An 18338-nucleotide genomic window follows, 5' to 3' on the forward strand; every position below is an offset into this window, starting at 1 on the left:
AGGACTCACACACTGTTGGTCCCTAAAGATGATTTATGGCTAGAAAATGTGGCACATAAATAACACGTAATTTTTCCTGTCATGCTTTTCTTAGATAATATAGATAACAAAATGATTCTGGATAATATATTAATTAGAAGTGTTGATTAACATCTCACAAATAATAGTGTTTACAAAAATATGGTCACAAGACTATTACGCAACTCATTGGCCAAAAAAATTAAAATTCCTATTAAAGTATTCCATACAATCCTTAAAAAAAGATAATAAATTTGTCAATTTTTTTAAAGTATTCCAACTTGCTTCTTGACTAGAAAACGGATGTCTCCAAATCATGTAAAACATACAAAATAAATTCTATTAGAAAAAAAATTATGTGCACAACCAAATCACACTATATTTTAGTGTTGATAAGAAATAAGATATATTGCGTTCTATATTTTAGATTCCTAGAGCATTGAACAACAAAATTAACTCAAACGCTTCAAAGTCATTCAAAATATTGTTAGAGGGCTATCTTCTCTTTGGAGAATCCCTTGCTACGCTCGGCTACGAAACCTAAAAGCTTACTCACAAGTCACAACTCACAAGAGAACTCACAAAGTAGGTTTTTAAGTACTCTTTTCTCATATATCCATTAAGCTTACCCTACTCATGAGAATACAGAACAAGGATCATAAAAAAAATAATGAGAATAACTTATAAAACAAAATGAGTCCACGTAGAACCTTGATGGTCATGTCCATCAACTGAAATCAAATGTAGTTTGTGGTCAAAAAGAATATCTAAACTTGATGTATTTTCATAATAGTAATTAACAATATAAGGGCATCGTTTCTTTGGATTCTTACACTTTTGACCCAGTTCATATAATTGATAGCTTCAAGATAGATGCTTGTTAGTGATTGATCGCACTGGGATATATTCAATCAACTCCTTATCCTGCATAATAGATGTCCCAAGATTCAATGAGCACTTGTCAATCAATAAACCTAGTGTAATCATACAAGTAGAGTCTAGAGAGTGTGGTGATGTTAGAGTGCAACAATGATATTAGGAAGAACAAGTCTAATAATTATGTTACTTTCAAGGAAAAGACAATAAATCAAAGGAAGTATTATGTAAAGCCCAACACTGGAATTTTCATGCCTCAATCTTCCAACGATGTCATAATTACAATGCAACGGCATAAAGAGGCTCTACTATACATGCAATGCAAGGATAAATTCCTGCTTCAAAGTGTTGTTGCAGGCCCTTGAACTACTGCAAAGTACATTACTCCCGAGATGTTCAATAAGGAGTTGGGGAATTATGTGGAGGACTGCAAGTTGAAAGTTGTTTATGTTCCTCCTCAAGTGCCATTACATGTAAGGCAGGGGTCCGAGGAAGGTTCTTCTCCTACGGCTTTAGTATTCAAAATTTGAACTGTAAATATATCGGAGCATAATAATATATCAAGGTCGTATAATGAGCAACAAGACAACTCGTTGGAGACAAAGGCACTAATTTCAAAGCTGACAGATGAGAAATTTTTTGTCATGCAGCAAAATGAAAAGCTTCAGCAAGAATTGGAACTCTTGAGATTGAGGGGGGAGGGGGGACATAACAGCAGTCGTGGTGGTACCCCATCTATATATGTTCTCACCATTGCAATTCTGGAAATCCTTTTGGTTTATATTCTCAAAACATATATCCGTAGCCCAAATAATGATAGCACATGCATATATTGTCCCCCTCCCCCAACTCGAACATACTGTAACACCCCGTATCCGAAACAGACCAAAAATAAAGATTTTGAGAAGTTGCAGGTGCAACCCACGGTTGCCATCCACGGACCGTAGGTCAGACCACGGCCCGTGCTGGTGGTCCGTGGTTCACCACTGCAACCCCTCCCCAAACCAGCTCAGAAAATTGGCTAAGTCCCGACTCACGGACAGACCCACGGTCCGTAGATCATACCACGGTCCGTGGTCTATGTCCGTGGATCGAGACCTCCTTTACCCAGCCTCTGACACAAACTACAGTCGACTAGCACGGACAGTCATTCGATCCACGGTCCGTAGGTCTGACTGTAGATGAGGGTTAGCAGCTAGTTAGCTGAAAATTATTGATGGGTCAACTTCAGATGGTCATAACTCTTAGCACAAAATGAATTAGGTGTCCCATGACCTATGGTAAGATAGATAATTGAATCCTCTTTCCAACGCCACCAAGTTTGCTAAATTTCGACCTCCGAGTAAAATATTAATCCCATTTTAGTGAACCCCTGTCGGGCAGACTCAACCGACGATTCCAATCGACGGACCGTCGATTGAATGACGGCTCGTCAGTCCCGTTCGTCAGTCACTCCGACAACAGTTAAGTCAGGGGTCTTTTGGTCTTTTCCTATTTCGTTTAACCCCTAAGATACGTCGTTTAGACCTTAAATCATGAGGTTTTAGTCAGTTTAAGCCTAGAAATATAACTAGAACTTACTTGAGACAAAATCATTAATCAAAACTTAGAAAATTAGAAGCAAGAGAGGAAAAAAAGGTCAAGAACCCTAGTTCAAGAACGCAGCAAGGTTCCATCAGTTCCAGCCCCGAAAGCGAAAGATTTCTCCGTGGAATTCGTCACCAGGTATGTGGGATTTCACTAGTGGGTTCCTTTCGCTCATTAGGTCCCTAGAATTCAATCGGTTTCTTGATTCCCTTATTATGAATAGACCTAGGGTTTCTAGAATTACAGCAGATCACCATGAATTAGTTATTAACATGTTCCAAATCAGATTATCATGTTATTACATCGTTTCTTGAATGAATTTCAGAACCCTGGCTATGTATTTCTTTAGTTCTTGAATTACACATGCTAGGTTAGATATCTCAGTTATTCAGTTATACATGCCTCAGTTATTAATGCATCATTATCAGATTAATTGTTGCATTCTCAGTTTGCATGTTCAGTTTTGAGCTATCCAATATTTATAGAAATTCAGTCATAACCAGTTAACCACTTAATTCATTGGGAGTAGCATAATACCGAGTTATACTAAGGTTCAGCGTACCCATATAGTCCCAGAACTACGAGCCACGTAGGTGTAAGTCCCCTCTGTGGGCAACATCAGTTTAGTGATCATGTCAGTATGCCTCTATACCTCTGGCAGGGTATATTGGGTCCTCTCGATGGGATGCATACATCGGACTCCACATTTAGCTCATGTGGTTTTATGTCGGTTATTAGTAGCTCCCACAGCTCAGTCAGATTCTATTGCATTGACCATTTATCAGTATATTCAGTATTCAGTCTCAGCGTGTTATAAATTGGTCATTGCATTCAGTTAGCTCAATATTCAGTATCTATATCATGCTCAGATTATTTCATTGCTTTATTGATTTGTTCAGTTATATGTTATTTCAGCTTTACTCTATTCTACATGCTCAGTACTTATCAAGTACTAATGCATACGTGTGCTACATCTTCTCGTGATGTGAGGTTCTCAGCATCCAGATCACGCTTAGATCGGTTCCCGATCTCCAGTTCAGCAGAATCAGTGGTGAGTCCTCATTCTCCGAGGACAATAGTCATGAGTTTCTTTTCAGTATTTTAGTCCTTTAGTTTCAGTTTTGCTAGACTTAGCTGGGGCCTATCCCAACATTTCTAGTCAGTTAGAGGCTATTTTCAGACATAGTTAGATTCAACTTAATATTGAGTTAATATCCTCTTTGTATTAAACTCATCAATTTTCATTTATCTCAGTTATAGTATATGGATATTCCCTATCTTTTCAGATTTATTTATGATTTAGCTTCCGCATCAGTTTATTATATTTAGTATGCTCATGATCATGCCAGCAGGGTTAGCTTGGGATCACTTGTGGTCCTAGGTCCCGTGTCCGCGTCTCGGGGGTAGCTCGTGGCAGGACACATACCACCAAAAACCTTTCCATTTCCTCTTCATAATAACCAGCAAAAAAAAGCTCTTCTCCGTCTGTATTGTTTACAGTTTGGGGGAGAGCCGAGACAGACACAAGTAGTTGCGATTATGATAAGCTAGATAATAAAAATAGACACAATTCAATGGTCGAATGCTACGCTTTTTTATATCTATGTAAGGCTATCCCTTGCTCTACATTCATTAGTCTTCGTGACTACATATAACATTCCATATATGCAGTGTGAATAATAAGTCCATATATTCTCTGTGTTATCTTCAATTTCTATTTCCCAAGATAAAACGTCTAACACTTAAAAGCTATTACATTTCATCTTAAACTTGAAGTAAGGTGTTTTATGTTGTTTGTGTTATGATATCAAAAGAAAGAGTTGGAGAGAATTAAAGATCAAGGGCCTTCTTAAGAAAAGAAACATCAAAGGCATTTATAGTTATATCGAAAGACTCGTTCTCTTTGAGTAATTCTATGAAAATCCTTACAAATTCTTGCTATATTCTCAATGCTCCAGTTGTTTAAAAAATTTCAGAACCTTGAGTCAATTAGTTGTCTGGTTGACTTAAATGTGTGCAAGTTAGTTTCATTAGTTTTATAATGGCACTTGTGCTTGAAGCAATCATCATATGAACAACTGGTTCAACATCCTCTTTTTTGAAACTCGAGATGACAACATTAGTTTATTGATCAAGTTTATTTCCGAAGTTATGAATACAACCAAGTGTTGAACAATATTGATAAGTAATTATAGTAGATTGATTTTATTGTCATGATGAATTACTTAGATTCCAAAAAAAAAAGATAAGAATTTTCAAAAACAGAAACACACTAGTGGCACTCACTTGTCCCTTGGCAATGCCTTCTTAATTTCTTGTCTTCCTCTGTTTCCTGATATCTTTTTCAGTCATTTATCGGAGTTCCTGGTACTCCAATAACTCTTTTGGAAGTTTTTCAGTTTCTTCCTCCTCATATTCCTCTTTACCACACTCATCCTCTTTTTGTTCTTCACCTTCCTCCTCATATTCATCCATATATTTATACTCCTGAATGAACACAACGAAATTGTCATAGCAAAATAAAAGATGAAAGATCTGAAAAAATCGTGGAGATCATAAATTACATCTCTTTCATATTCGTGCATAGTTGTTCTGGAGTAGTAAACCAAATTCTCAATGATAATCTTCAATTGCTAAAGTGGGGCAGAGAACTAGTAAGCTTTGGTCCTACCATTAATTCTTTTATACATGACAAGATTATTATACCATATAAATGGATGCTAGATCCATATCTTCACTTAATAAAATTAAAACCAAGGAAATGAATTAGACCAAACCTCACAAGATTTCCCAAAAAACAAAAAGTAGTTTCTTTTTATAAGAGATTTTATTCGGTTAAAATTTATCAAATAAGATGTGATCTCTACTTTAAAAGTTTTGCAAATATACACTAGTTATTTTTAGATTTCAATCATAAATGCATAAACTATCAAAAAACCAACTTTGAAACTAGTTATTTTTTCCTACAAATGTGTATATTTTAACCATGAAAAAGCATGTAATCTTATACTCTTTCATAGCACACATGAACATGTAATTTTAACCATGAAGAAACATGATTCTTGAACAAGGAACATTAATTATCGCCATACGTAATAAAGGAAGACAATTTGATAATGTTACTGCTAAATGGAAGTGCTCATAAGCTTGCAAGCAATAAAAAGATACACAGAGACAAGAAAAAGTATATAGCAATAAGAAAGGCTAGAAAATAAGAGTTCACTAATGTAGTTAAAACACTAGGTTAGATCCTTAAATAATTCTTTGACCTCATATTGTGAATTTTGAATCTATTAGAGTATATAATCTCATATATAACTTTTCTTTAACTTGTATTGATTAAATAACAGTTTGTGGACTAATTTTATTACTAAAATCATATCCTAATTACCTCTGTTAAAACACAATCAGAAATGAATAAACGGTCCTAATTACCTCTATTAATTTTTGTTGTTTTTCCCATTCAATAGTTTTTTTTGTGGATAACTGCAACTTTTTTGAGCAAACTCCCACAATATTCTTGATAATGTTGAACCCCACCTCACTAAATTCATAGAGCTCAAATAAATCACTTACCAATATGTATAGATAACAATGCTATAACATGTGGAGAACATATAATAACACTATAACTGCTAAAGTGCCGAACATTCAATAACAACATAAATCAAAAAATGAGTTGAGGAAATTGCAATTGTTTAATCTCTCTGAAACACTAAACATGTGCACCCACTTCAATATCAATATCATAATCTCAAAGATAACCCTAACTCATATAATAATTTTTTCTTGAAGAATAAAGATCTTAATAGCAAAGATAACTCTAATTCAGGAATCAGTGCCATTTGAAAATAAGAAACATCATCTAAAATAATTTTAATATGGAATATCACTTTACTCCTCTTGAAGATCAACGAGTAACAAAACTATGAGGCAAAAACACAAAATAGAAAGAAAAATTTGAGGTAGATATAAACAAAAGATCTGACCGAACAGAGAGATTTGAAGAGATCAATGGTGTACAGTCTGTACATAGCTCCAATCTCGACCAGAAGTAGAAGGGATGAGGAACAGAGGCTTTTGGAGAACCTCAGCGGAGCGTTGTGTTTGTGGAGAACCTCAGAGGAGCGTTGTTGAAAATGCTCATCTGAGAGGTGGTGTTGATTTTAGGGGTTTTGAGACATCGAGGTAGGTTTAATTTTTCACGCTTCAAGTTTACCTTTACCTTTTTTCTTTATTTATCTCCCTCTTTTTTTAGAGTCAAATTTATAAAATGATGCTCTGTCCCATTTGATTTGGAGTATCGAGACCATATTTTGCCCTTTTGTTATAATATCAAGAATTAGGGACCAAAATAATATCTACATATACATTTAAGGGACAAGATTTTTTATCCGTCACTAAATGTCAGTGCTTTTTCTTGTAATTCTTCTAATGAATAAGTTTATATACGATACTTGTCCACCCAACTATTGAGAGTTCGGAAGTGAACTGTAGAAGACCGCAGAACTCCCGTCCAGTTTGTGGACTAGCTTGTAATTCGCTTGAAGGTATTTGTTCACGCTTCAACAGGTAAATCTTGAATTAAATTTTAGAAAGTTTATATGTTTTAGCATAAACTATTTGTTGTCTATTATTTATGTAAGCAGTATGATTATGATATGCTTCCGTTGTGCATACAGGTTTCCAACTTACTGCTCATACCTAACTACCATTACCATCACAATCACGAATCATCATATTTAATCACCACATTAGATATCGTCAATCAAGGGCCAGTGAGATATTCCCAAAAAAAAAAAAAAAAAGTCTTTGGCTTAGTGGGAAATTTCGAATTCTTTAATACATCTTTGTCCTTTTTGATAATGGCAACTTTCATTTCCTCTTGCCTTGTCTAATCGTAATTCTTTTTTCAGATTATTTGTTCTTACTTTTATGTCTATTGCTACTCAGTGTCTATCTCCCATTTTCCAACTTGTATTCCGTTGTATTTCAAGGTTTTGGTGATACTCACAAGCTGTATGTCTCTATGGTCGAATGGTGAATAACTGTATATCACGTCAGCAAATAATTTAACATAGATGCATGGGTGGATGATAAGTGACATAAGAGGGATGTTTTTAAAATCCGTGTAATCAAATAGAGAGGTGTTTTTAAGGCTGTGAATAGTTGGGAGCCTAAAGTAATAATTCATACCAAATTTAGAGGTATTTTCAATACATATTTCAGATTTTAATTAATTAAATATCAAATAGTAATCATATCGTATTCTCTATCTTTTTGCTATATGCTTGTTAGACTTAAGTGACTGTGGCTCTACCACATACCAAGGACATATGTAAATGGGACGTTTGGTCTGTTATATTTTTAAAACTACACCATCCCAATATTTCGGGTATTATATAATGTATAACCAAAGTTACTTAAATTTTTTAAAACCATCCCAATCATATCAGTTCTCTTCGGTATCGATACTGTTCGATTAATTTTTGTGTTTTTTTTTACTTTTATAATATCACCTCAAAATATACTACTATTAAAATATCTTTGTCACAAATATGTTCTTGAAGAAGCACTTTAATTCTTCACCAAGAAAACAAGAATGTAAAACGTTGTTACCGTATTGTTTAATCTTAACATTTAATAGGAGTGTTTGGTATTGTTCGATAGAGTATCTATTACAATATCTTTTAGTTTTAAACCTAATTAAGTAAAGGCTAATTAAAGAGCAAAGACCCAAAATCTTGTAGTCACTAGAGGCTTAGGACCTAAGTTATATTTATATTTGAAAAAATATTACAAAATATATTTATATATTAAATTTAACATATTGTTAATATATAAAATATATTTACATATTATTCGGTTCGGTTCGGAAATTATTCATTTTTTTTCATAAATTAAAACGACCATCCCAATTGTTCGGGACGGTTATATACTTAAATAAAAGTTCACGATTTTATTGAAGAAAATAACATAAATCGATTTGATTCGATTTGTTCGATCGATTTTTCATATTCTTTTTACACCCCTACCAACAATAACAGAACTTACTTAGCAAAAATATAGATATAGGGAAGTTAACATTTTTGAAGAGAGGAAGAAAACGAAAAGTCCTTTATATATTTTGCAATTTGTTTTGATACACTTAATTTTTCTGGTTTTGATTGCAGAGTGATATTTCGATAGAAAACTAACTGAAAAATGTTCAACTAAAAATAATTAATTACTATTAAAATAAACTAAGAGAAACATAATTAATAAACCTCAAAATTAATAGAGGCTTGAAATAATTAAACTGATGGATTAGCATTCAACAACAAATTAAACCCAATACATGAGTTGAGACAATTACTTGTTACTTTTAAAGGCACTTGTGATAGCTAGAATAGTCTGTATAGTTGTGAGTAGGAGGAGTATGATGGCTGTCATAGTTGAAGCTCCTACCCAAGGACTACTAAAATAATTATGCTTCAAATTTGCCTTCATTCTGTTCCATGGTTTTTCACTATATTCAATTGCTTGTCTGAATTCCAGATCGTAATAGAAGTTGGGATACGTCGGGACGACCCCATTTCCGATTTTGTTGAAGAGGCTAGCCACGCTTTTGTCATCTGCAATACAGTTCACTATGATTCCTTTCTGGCGAAGCAAATTCACATCTTTGTCTGAGTCGATAAGATGATCCATGAAAATTGCATAATCACTGAAATATGAAGGATGTACATTTGATTGTTGCTCATAAGCAATGAGATTTCGTAGGAGGGTCTCTGTACCATGTTCGACTCGAAAACAAGGAATTCTCATCAATCCATTAACGAATTTTATATCCAATAATTTTGTGGTATCAGAGCTGACGTCTACAAAGCTAACTCCAGCTTCGGAAAGCTCTATTGCATTTGGCATGACCTTATGATACGTTATGTGATGGTCTACATTTTTCGGTGGATTCCCATCACATAACAATATGTGTACTAGATGAAGTAAATGTTTGATATCTCCTGTGATACTTCCTATCAGTCTAAAGGATGCACGAAATATTTTTAGCGTGTCTACGAAACGGGTAAACGCATTATTCACCAGTACTGCCAGTGGTGATTCATAATCTTGTTTTGTCAAGTGATAAAGTTGGTCGAGGACAAAGAAAGGAAGTTGATTTTCTAATAACATCAAGTCTCGGAATATGTAACTTGCATCATTAGTAATGATAATCATGTCTTTTTCTTTGGGAAGCTGCTCTACCTCATACCAACGCTCTCGAATAAACTCAACCACAAAACAGCCATCAAGCAACAACATTTGGCAAAATTCATGACTATTATCTTCTATATCTTCATAACACTTGAGTGCTTCCTCCTTCAGTATCTGCAATTCACTGGTGCAAAATTCCACATCAAGCCCCTCTTTTCGTTTAAGAAATCGCCGTAGGTACAATAGTTTGTACTTTTCCATTGGACGAAGTTGAGGATTTTTCCTATGGTAAGGACCAATAGAGACCATCTTTGGTGTGTAAGCATCTGGATTTGATTCACGTAGCCGCACATTTACTTTGAATATGCTATTCGATTTAAAAGATGATTTGTCCAAATCATCAAACATTTTATCAAAGATTTGATTTACACGTTTCTTTGTTTGCGACCCTGATGGATCTTCATCATTTGTTTCCTTGATCTACATTTAAAGAAGTTGTGCATATATACCTCATCGTTTAACAAATTATCTATACTTACCTTTTTTGTTAACAAGATGATCTTTTAAAAAAAAAAAAAAAAACTTAAAACTGCTTTTTTTAATTATAAAATGTCAACAAGACTTTATAAACTTACTTCACCCGACCTATTTTCTTTACCCCTCCAAACCCGACTCAAATTTTAAAAAAAATCCATAGTTAGTGAATATGTTAGGATCATGAAGTAGACCTAAAATCACAATAGTCTAAAAAATTCTATATTTAATTGCCAAAAGAAAAGTGGGTTAATGAAATAAAAAAACTAAATTGATAGAGAGATACCTCATCTTTTTCAGTTTGAAGAAGCAGTGGAGTTTGGTTATCTATTGAGGTAATCTCAATGGAGTGTGCCATCCCTCTTTCTTCAATTCTAATTCCTACAAAAAAAAAAACACATTCTTTTTAATTTCAATAAAACTACAAAAATGTCGATAGAATTTCTTCTAACAACAATTTTCATGTCAAATACGTGAAAATCAAGCCATTAAAAACTTTATTGTCTAAAACATGTTTAGTAGGAACATTTTATACATAATACAAGTATTCAATCGGTATAATATTTAGTATAAGTACTTAAATGAAAAACATAGGACAAATTTTAAGGGCATTTTCTTGTTGCCCTTACTAGTAGTCATAGGACTATATATATTCTTGTAGTTTCTTGTTCTTCGATTTTTATTGCTATTTATGATTTCATATAGTTTAATGATAATATTATTTTACTGTAATACTATTTTGCTATACTATCGAAAATAGCCTCTTTATCTCAGGCAAGGTCTGTGTACACTCTATCATCCCAGACTCCACTTTGTGGAACTACGTATATTGTGTTGTTGTTGTTATGTAAGAGTCAGAAGTAGAAGTTAGAACACGATACTAAGTATACTTTCGTAGAATTTTAATTTGATAAAAACTCTCTAAACTCTTTTACAAATTAAAGAAGTGATGAATCAAGGAGATATGAAAGACGAAAATAATAAAGTTCTATTCCATTATTTTATAGTAATGTATAAATATGGAGTTAAACGAAGATAAACAAATTAAAACGGAGGAGCTCAAAAATTGAGTCTACTAAAATTAAGTATCCATCCAATAAGAGAAATTTAAATCATATTAAAAGAAAGATATCAAATATCTTTCAGCTTACTATACTCAAATTGATAGAATACCTTGTAACTCAATAGTTAAGAACTAATTTGGTTTCAATATGAGTAGCATATTAGTAGGTTTTGGAGATGGAACTTTAGGTACAATTGAGACAATTACTATATACTTACTTAACGACATTTATCTAGAATGCTGGTTACTAAATACCTATATTATATTATTGCCACTAAATATAATATAGTATTATCACAAAATTATTTATTTGTTATAGTGTATTGGATGGAATGTTGTATAAGACATTTAAAAATTACCTGATTCAAAATGGACTAGTTGGAGTGTACATGAGTTTCTTCTTAAATTCTTTTGCTCTGCTTAACTTTTATGAAGATGAAGGAATATGAGAGATGGTGAATATAAAATTCTTATATGGGTATACTATATATAGATTAATTTTTCTTTAATTTGTGTAATTGCAAACCTGCCTACATTACTAACATGAAATAGTGTGCATTTTGAGAAAAGTATCTTAGAATAAATTAAGCTTTAGTATCATAGAATAAAGTGTATATAGACATTACATTTAAGAAAACATATTATAGAATAACATTTTGAGTGTGTGTTCAACCCACTATTTATTCTAAAATTTGATATCAAGTATAATTGAAGAACAACACTTTTAGGGTAAAACATATCATAGAATAACACTTTGAGTGTGTGTTTAAGCCACTATTTATTCTAAAATTTGATATCAAGTATAACTGAAGAACAACACTTTTAAGGTGTGTTCAGTATGATGGAAGATTTGCTATTTTTTCTGAATAATATGTGATTTTCTTATTTATTTTTAATAATTGATAAATAAGTTGAATATAATAATTGTATAAAATTTGAGCAAGCACAATTAAGGTCGGCATGGGGTTAAGGATGTGAGGGTAGTGGGGATGAGGACTATGAGATTGGTATGTACATAGGCATATTCAAAATTTTAATAGGTGCATTATTTTGAAAAGGACAATCTATGATATATTTTCTTAGATTGGAGAGAAGACACCATTTTGTGTAGTTGATTTTCCTCTTTAAGAATCTGATCCAAGAATTGACAATATGCTCCGTTTCACTATACTTGCTTTGGGGGTGGGCATTCAGTATTCGATTTGGGATTTTTAAATTTTGTATTTGGTAATTCGGTAATTAGTAGTTAAATATAGATATCAACTATCAACTTTTTAAATTTTGGTTCGATAATTCGGTTACCTTTAAATTAAACTTTGGTTTGGTATGGTATTCGGTAATACCGTATTGAAGTTATAGCCAATTCTATCACAAAGTTGATACTGTTTAATTTATCCAATTATTTCTATTGTTTTATGTGAAGGCACAATATAATAGAAGATTAAAAGTAAGAAGGTATTAAAAAAAAAAATAGACACAACTAACAAGTATGAAGGCATAAATAAATAAAAAAATTACCTCCGCTCAGTCGTCCGGATTTTGAGTTATTTGTTCTTATTCTCACTCAAGTGATATAGGGAGGGAAGTTAACATTTTTGAAGAGGAAGAAAACATGATGGAGTTTTTGTGACTACATAAATGTACCTTAACATATACTAATAATTATACAAATTTGATATGATTTGACTATTACTTCAAAATTCAATGAACTGTGACTGAATTTGATGCCAAAACTAGATTGACTCTTACTCAAATTAAACTCCCCTCGATATTCCTATTCTTTTGAGATATGACCATCGAAAATGAAGTTCGTTTGTAGCAAATCAACTTTTTGAACTTCTAAACCCAAAATTTGATCTTCTTTTATCCTCCATTGTTCAGATCAGTTACAACTTGCAACAACCAAAAAGGGAAAACAAGCTAAAAGCTTTATGCATTTTGCAATTTTTCTAAATTGCAAAATATATTTTGATAAAAAGTAACTACGTTTGGGGCTCGAAAAATAATCAACTACAAATATAGGAATCAAAGGATTTTGTGACAAAAAGTTATCTATTATTTAGACAATTCATTTTGTAATTCAGTTATAATTAATTCCTTAATTAAGACATACAATTAGTAATCCCCAAGATTGATAGATACTTGAAATAAACAAATTAACATTTAGCTATAAAAACCCAATACAAAATAGAATTAATGAAAAACTCATAAGCAAATTACATGAATGTAGTTGTGAGGAAACACTAGAATTACTACTTACTTAAAGGCACCTATGATAGCTAGAATAGTTTGTATAGTTGTGAGTATGAGCAGTGTGACGACTGTCATAGTTGAAGCTCCTACCCAAGGACTACTAAAATAATTGTGCTTCAAACAGTGACGGCTGCTCTTAAGAATACTTTTCTGTACCTTAAGTTGGAATAAACAGTGACCCCATTTCCGATTTTGTTGAAGAGGTTAGCCACTTCTTTGTCCTCTCCTATCCAGTTCACTATGATTCCTTTACGGCGAAGCAAACTCACATCTTTATCTGTGTCGATAAGATGATCCATGAAAGTTGCATAATCACTGAAATATGAATATTCTAAATCAATTGATTGTTGCTCATAAGCAATGAGATTTCATAAGAGGATTTCCGTACTATCTACCACATCAAGAGAAGGTATTGTCATTGATCCATGATCAAACTTTACATCAAATAAACTTGTTTTATCCGGATTTTCGTCTGAAATTTTAGCATTAATGAAGCTAACTCCAGCTTCGGAAAGCTCTGTTGCATTTGGCATGGCCTTATTCCACTTGGTTATGTCATCGTTTGACCTTTTCTCGAAATTCTTCAGACATGAAACAGTGTGTACTACTTCAAGTAAATGTTTCACATATCTGTAATGATCATATGTCTTCATGCCGTATATATATCCCAAGTTAACCACATTGCTAAACAAAGTGATCGCCAGTTTCTCCAATGATAATTCACCATATTTCGCTGTGATAAAATGAAGCCGGTCCAGGATAAAAAAAAGGAAGCTGGTTTTCTAGTAACAACAAGTCTCGGAGTATTTGACTATATTTGTAATCAACAAAATCTATTATTTTGTTTTCTCCACCTAGACACATTTGACAACGCTCTCGAAGAAACTCAACCACAAAACAACTATCAAGCAATAACATCTGGCAAAATTCATGACTATCATCAGTATCGAGGTCTTCTATATCGTCGTAACACATTAGTACTTCCTTCTTCATATCCTCCAATATACCCACCCAATATTTCACATCGAACCCCTCTCTTCGTTCAGAAATCGACGTAGGTACAATAATTTGTACTTTTCCATTGGACGAAGTTGAGGATTTTTCCTATGGTAAGGACCAATAGAGATCATCTTTGGTGTATAAGCATCTGGATTTGATTTATGTAGTCGCACGTTTACTTTGAATATGTTACACGAGTTGATAGATGATTTGTCCAAATCCTCAAACTTTTTATTAAAGATTTGTTTTATGCATTTCTTTGTTTGCGACCCTGATGGATCTTCATTTATGTTCATTAATTGATGCACTTTCCTCACTTCTTCTATCTGTAACCGAATAGAGCAAGAAATTTTAAAATATTTATTAGAAAGCACTATGCAATAAGCAAATAATTACATATTCTTTGTAATTTCAATGCCTAAAAACCATGGCTATTATTTTATCATTAATCCAAAGCATTATATTCATTGCAGAATTTGATCCGAAAAGAAAAAAAACAAAGCAAGAAATATCATAAAATATTGAAATTGAACTTTAAAAATAAAAAGTTCAGGAAGGATACACATATTATTTAATGGAAAACACATGAGCCCTTGAAAATCGACGAAATTTCTTCCGAATCTACTTTTGAAGTAAAAAAATAACGAGAGCGAATTTTTTAATAGGAACATTTTAACATAATTCAAGTATTCAATAGGTATAATCTACAAGGTGGACATTGTGTAAAATAAAATTAAAATTGTAGGTGGTACACCATTTCAAAATAAAAAAAAAAAGAACACAACTAATTAACTATGAGTAAACAACAAAAGTTGTTAAGTGGTAATTACTCCTTCCTCGTTAATTAAAGGCTTCAAGTTTAAGTCCTAAAAATAAACTCACCTTTCAAAATGAGATATTCTATTGCAAATTCAAATTGATTAAACTTTAAAGCATTAAATTAAATATTGATTGACGATTAAAAAAAATAACAATGACTAAGAATCTTATAAATAAAATTATAATCCATTTGAGTAATGTTTTTCAATTTGAGGTACAAAATAATATAATTAATTGATTGTGTTTAGCATAGAACGAGAAAATGAACAAAATTAGTACCTCCTTGGTTTGGCTGTTTCTTCTTCTGTTCTACTCACCTCTTGCTTCTCCTGGATTTTTCATTGCTATGACGTATCTATTAAATAGAGAAAAGAAATACAGATAATTAAAGATACTATCTAGATACGTGTAGGGTAGGGGTGTCAATGTTAAGTTCGATCGATTATTTTATAAAATTTATATCATATCAATTTTTTTTTATCATTTTGCTTAAGATCATTAAAATTAGACGTTCGAATTGTCACACCCCGAGCCTACACCCTGGGCGGGACCGGCACTCGGAGACCATTGCTGGCCCCAAGCGAACCCTTGGCCTGGCTTTCTTAACTCAGCGGAAACCTAACTCAACAGAATAACTCAATACAAAGAAAGGTCATAAAACAACTCAACTGATAAAATCTGGCCAAAAAGGCAACTCGAGTCTCAAAATAGAATATTTACATATATACATAGATGAGAGACTCAATACTAACTGACTGACTGTCTAACTGTCTATGAAGCCTCTACAATACTGAGATGGATGCCGCAACATCCTAACAAAACAAAACTAAGAGAACAAAATAACTGAGTCCTCCGGAATGCAAAGAGGCTCACCACTGACTCTGGAGTACTCATCTGGATCAACGGCGTGCTGGATGCTGATCCTGGGTACCTGCGTCTACATCATGACAAGATGCAGGCCAACTGGCATCAGTACATGGAATGTACGAGTATGTGAGCTGAAAAGCTAAACCACAACTTAAGCTTGAAAGGGATACAAAAGAGAACTTACATTGGCTCTGTTCGACTCATGAATAACTGAACTCAATATAAAGCAATGAGACACATGCAATATGTATAAAGCTTGTAAAACTATTTAAAACATGACTTAAAAATCATATTTATATATATAAGGAATAAGAGAGCGATATTTTACTTTACTAGATAATTTACTATCAATTCATATAAAGTTAGGTAAAAAATTAATATTACAAAATAGGATAGTTGAGCAGGTTATTTAATATCACAACAAAAGTCTAGCATATTATTTAAGCTCCCACTATTTTATTTCTCCGTCTCCTTTTGATATATATAAGTAATAAGAGAGCGATATAATTTTACTTCACTAGATAATTTACTATCAATCTATATAGAAAGTCAGGTAAAAAATTAATATTACAAAATATGGTAGTTGATCTGGTTATTTAATATCACAACAAAAGTACAAACATATTATTTAAGCTCCCACTATTTTATTTCTCTATCTCCTTTTGATATATATAAGTAATAAGAGAGCGATATTTTACTTTACTAGATAATTTCCTATCAATCCATATTGAAAGTTAGGAAAAAAATTAATATTACAAAATAGGATAGTTGAGCAGGTTTTTTAATATCACAACAAAAGTCTACCATATTATTTAAGCTCCCACTATTTTATTTATCTGTCTCCTTTTGATATATATAAGTAATAAGAGAGCGATATTTTATTTTACTAGATAATTTACTATCAATTCATATAAAGTTAGGTAAAAAATTAATATTACAAAATAGGATAGTTGAGCAGGTTATTTAATATCACAACAAAAGTCTAGCATATTATTTAAGCTCCCACTATTTTATTTCTCCGTCTCCTTTTGATATATATAAGTAATAAGAGAGCGATATAATTTTACTTCACTAGATAATTTACTATCAATCTATATAGAAAGTCAGGTAAAAAATTAATATTACAAAATAGGGTAGTTGATCTGGTTATTTAATCTCACAACAAAAGTACAAACATATTATTTAAGCTCCCACTATTTTATTTCTCTATCTCCTTTTTATTTATATATATATAAAAGTAATAAGAGAGCGATATTTTACTTTACTAGATAATTTGCTTTAGAAATATAGCCTATAATACATATTTATCATATCGATTCAAATTACTTATCTAAGGACTGATCTTGAATTAAAGTATAATAAGAGATTCAAAATGGAGTTAATATAATGAAATTATAAAATAAAGTAAAAAAAAAATAAAGGAGAGGTATAAAGGAGGAAAAGAAATAGAAGTGAAAGTGAGTTCTGAAAGTATAAAATTCTACCTAAATAATACTCAGTATATTTCATATTAACTGAATTTTTGAGGATTTTTTCATTGTTCAAAATAATTATATCGTTCAAAGTTCAAGATGGATGTTTGACATTTTTTTCATTTGTGCCCTTTCATTTATTGAAGTTTTATATTTCAAGGAGATAAATTACACTACTCATAATTAGAATAAGCATACAAGTTTAGGAGGGAAAATATGTATTATCCCATTTAATTAGAGATGGAACACACTCTATTTAGGAGGAAGTTAGGTTTTCTAGTAACAACAAATCTCGACGTGCAATGTTTGTCATACAATTCTCTATTAGGCCATGTCTTGACATACTTGTTTCTTCATCCATTCCAAGTTGATGATGATGTTGTCATTGTCGTCTTCTTCTTTTTCCTCAGTTGCATAGTACTCTCGAATAAATTCAACCACAAAACAACCATCAATTGTAACAATATTTCTAAAAAGTTGTCAACAATATCATTGTCAAGGTTATCATCATAACATTTTAGTGCTTCATCTTTCTTTTTCTCCAATGCACTAACACAACTTTCAACATCAAGCCCCTCTTTTCGTTGGAGAAATCGTTGTAGGTATAACAATTTGTACTTCTCCATCGAACTAAGTTCATGAGTCCTTTTATGGTATGG

General features: G+C 32.2%; 1 protein-coding gene and 1 pseudogene across 1 annotated transcript; one reads left to right on the forward strand and one right to left on the reverse strand.

Annotated features, from left to right (window-relative positions):
- The first annotated feature begins 1023 nt into the window (after positions 1–1023).
- Positions 1024–4012, forward strand: LOC125845675 (vesicle-associated protein 1-2-like; annotated as a pseudogene).
- Positions 4013–4833: 821 nt separating this feature from the next.
- On the reverse strand, positions 4834–10564 carry LOC125845676 (UPF0481 protein At3g47200-like). Its single transcript, XM_049525219.1, has 4 exons — positions 10493–10564; positions 8837–10152; positions 7496–7529; positions 4834–4968 (listed from the first exon to the last, which is right to left on the reverse strand). The coding sequence occupies exons 1-4, from the start codon at positions 10562–10564 to the stop codon at positions 4834–4836; spliced, it is 1557 nt and encodes a 518-aa protein (XP_049381176.1).
- Positions 10565–18338: the final 7774 nt, after the last annotated feature.

The sequence above is a fragment of the Solanum stenotomum genome, chromosome 11, assembly GCF_019186545.1.
Source record: "Solanum stenotomum isolate F172 chromosome 11, ASM1918654v1, whole genome shotgun sequence".
Taxonomy (NCBI): Eukaryota; Viridiplantae; Streptophyta; class Magnoliopsida; order Solanales; family Solanaceae; genus Solanum; species Solanum stenotomum.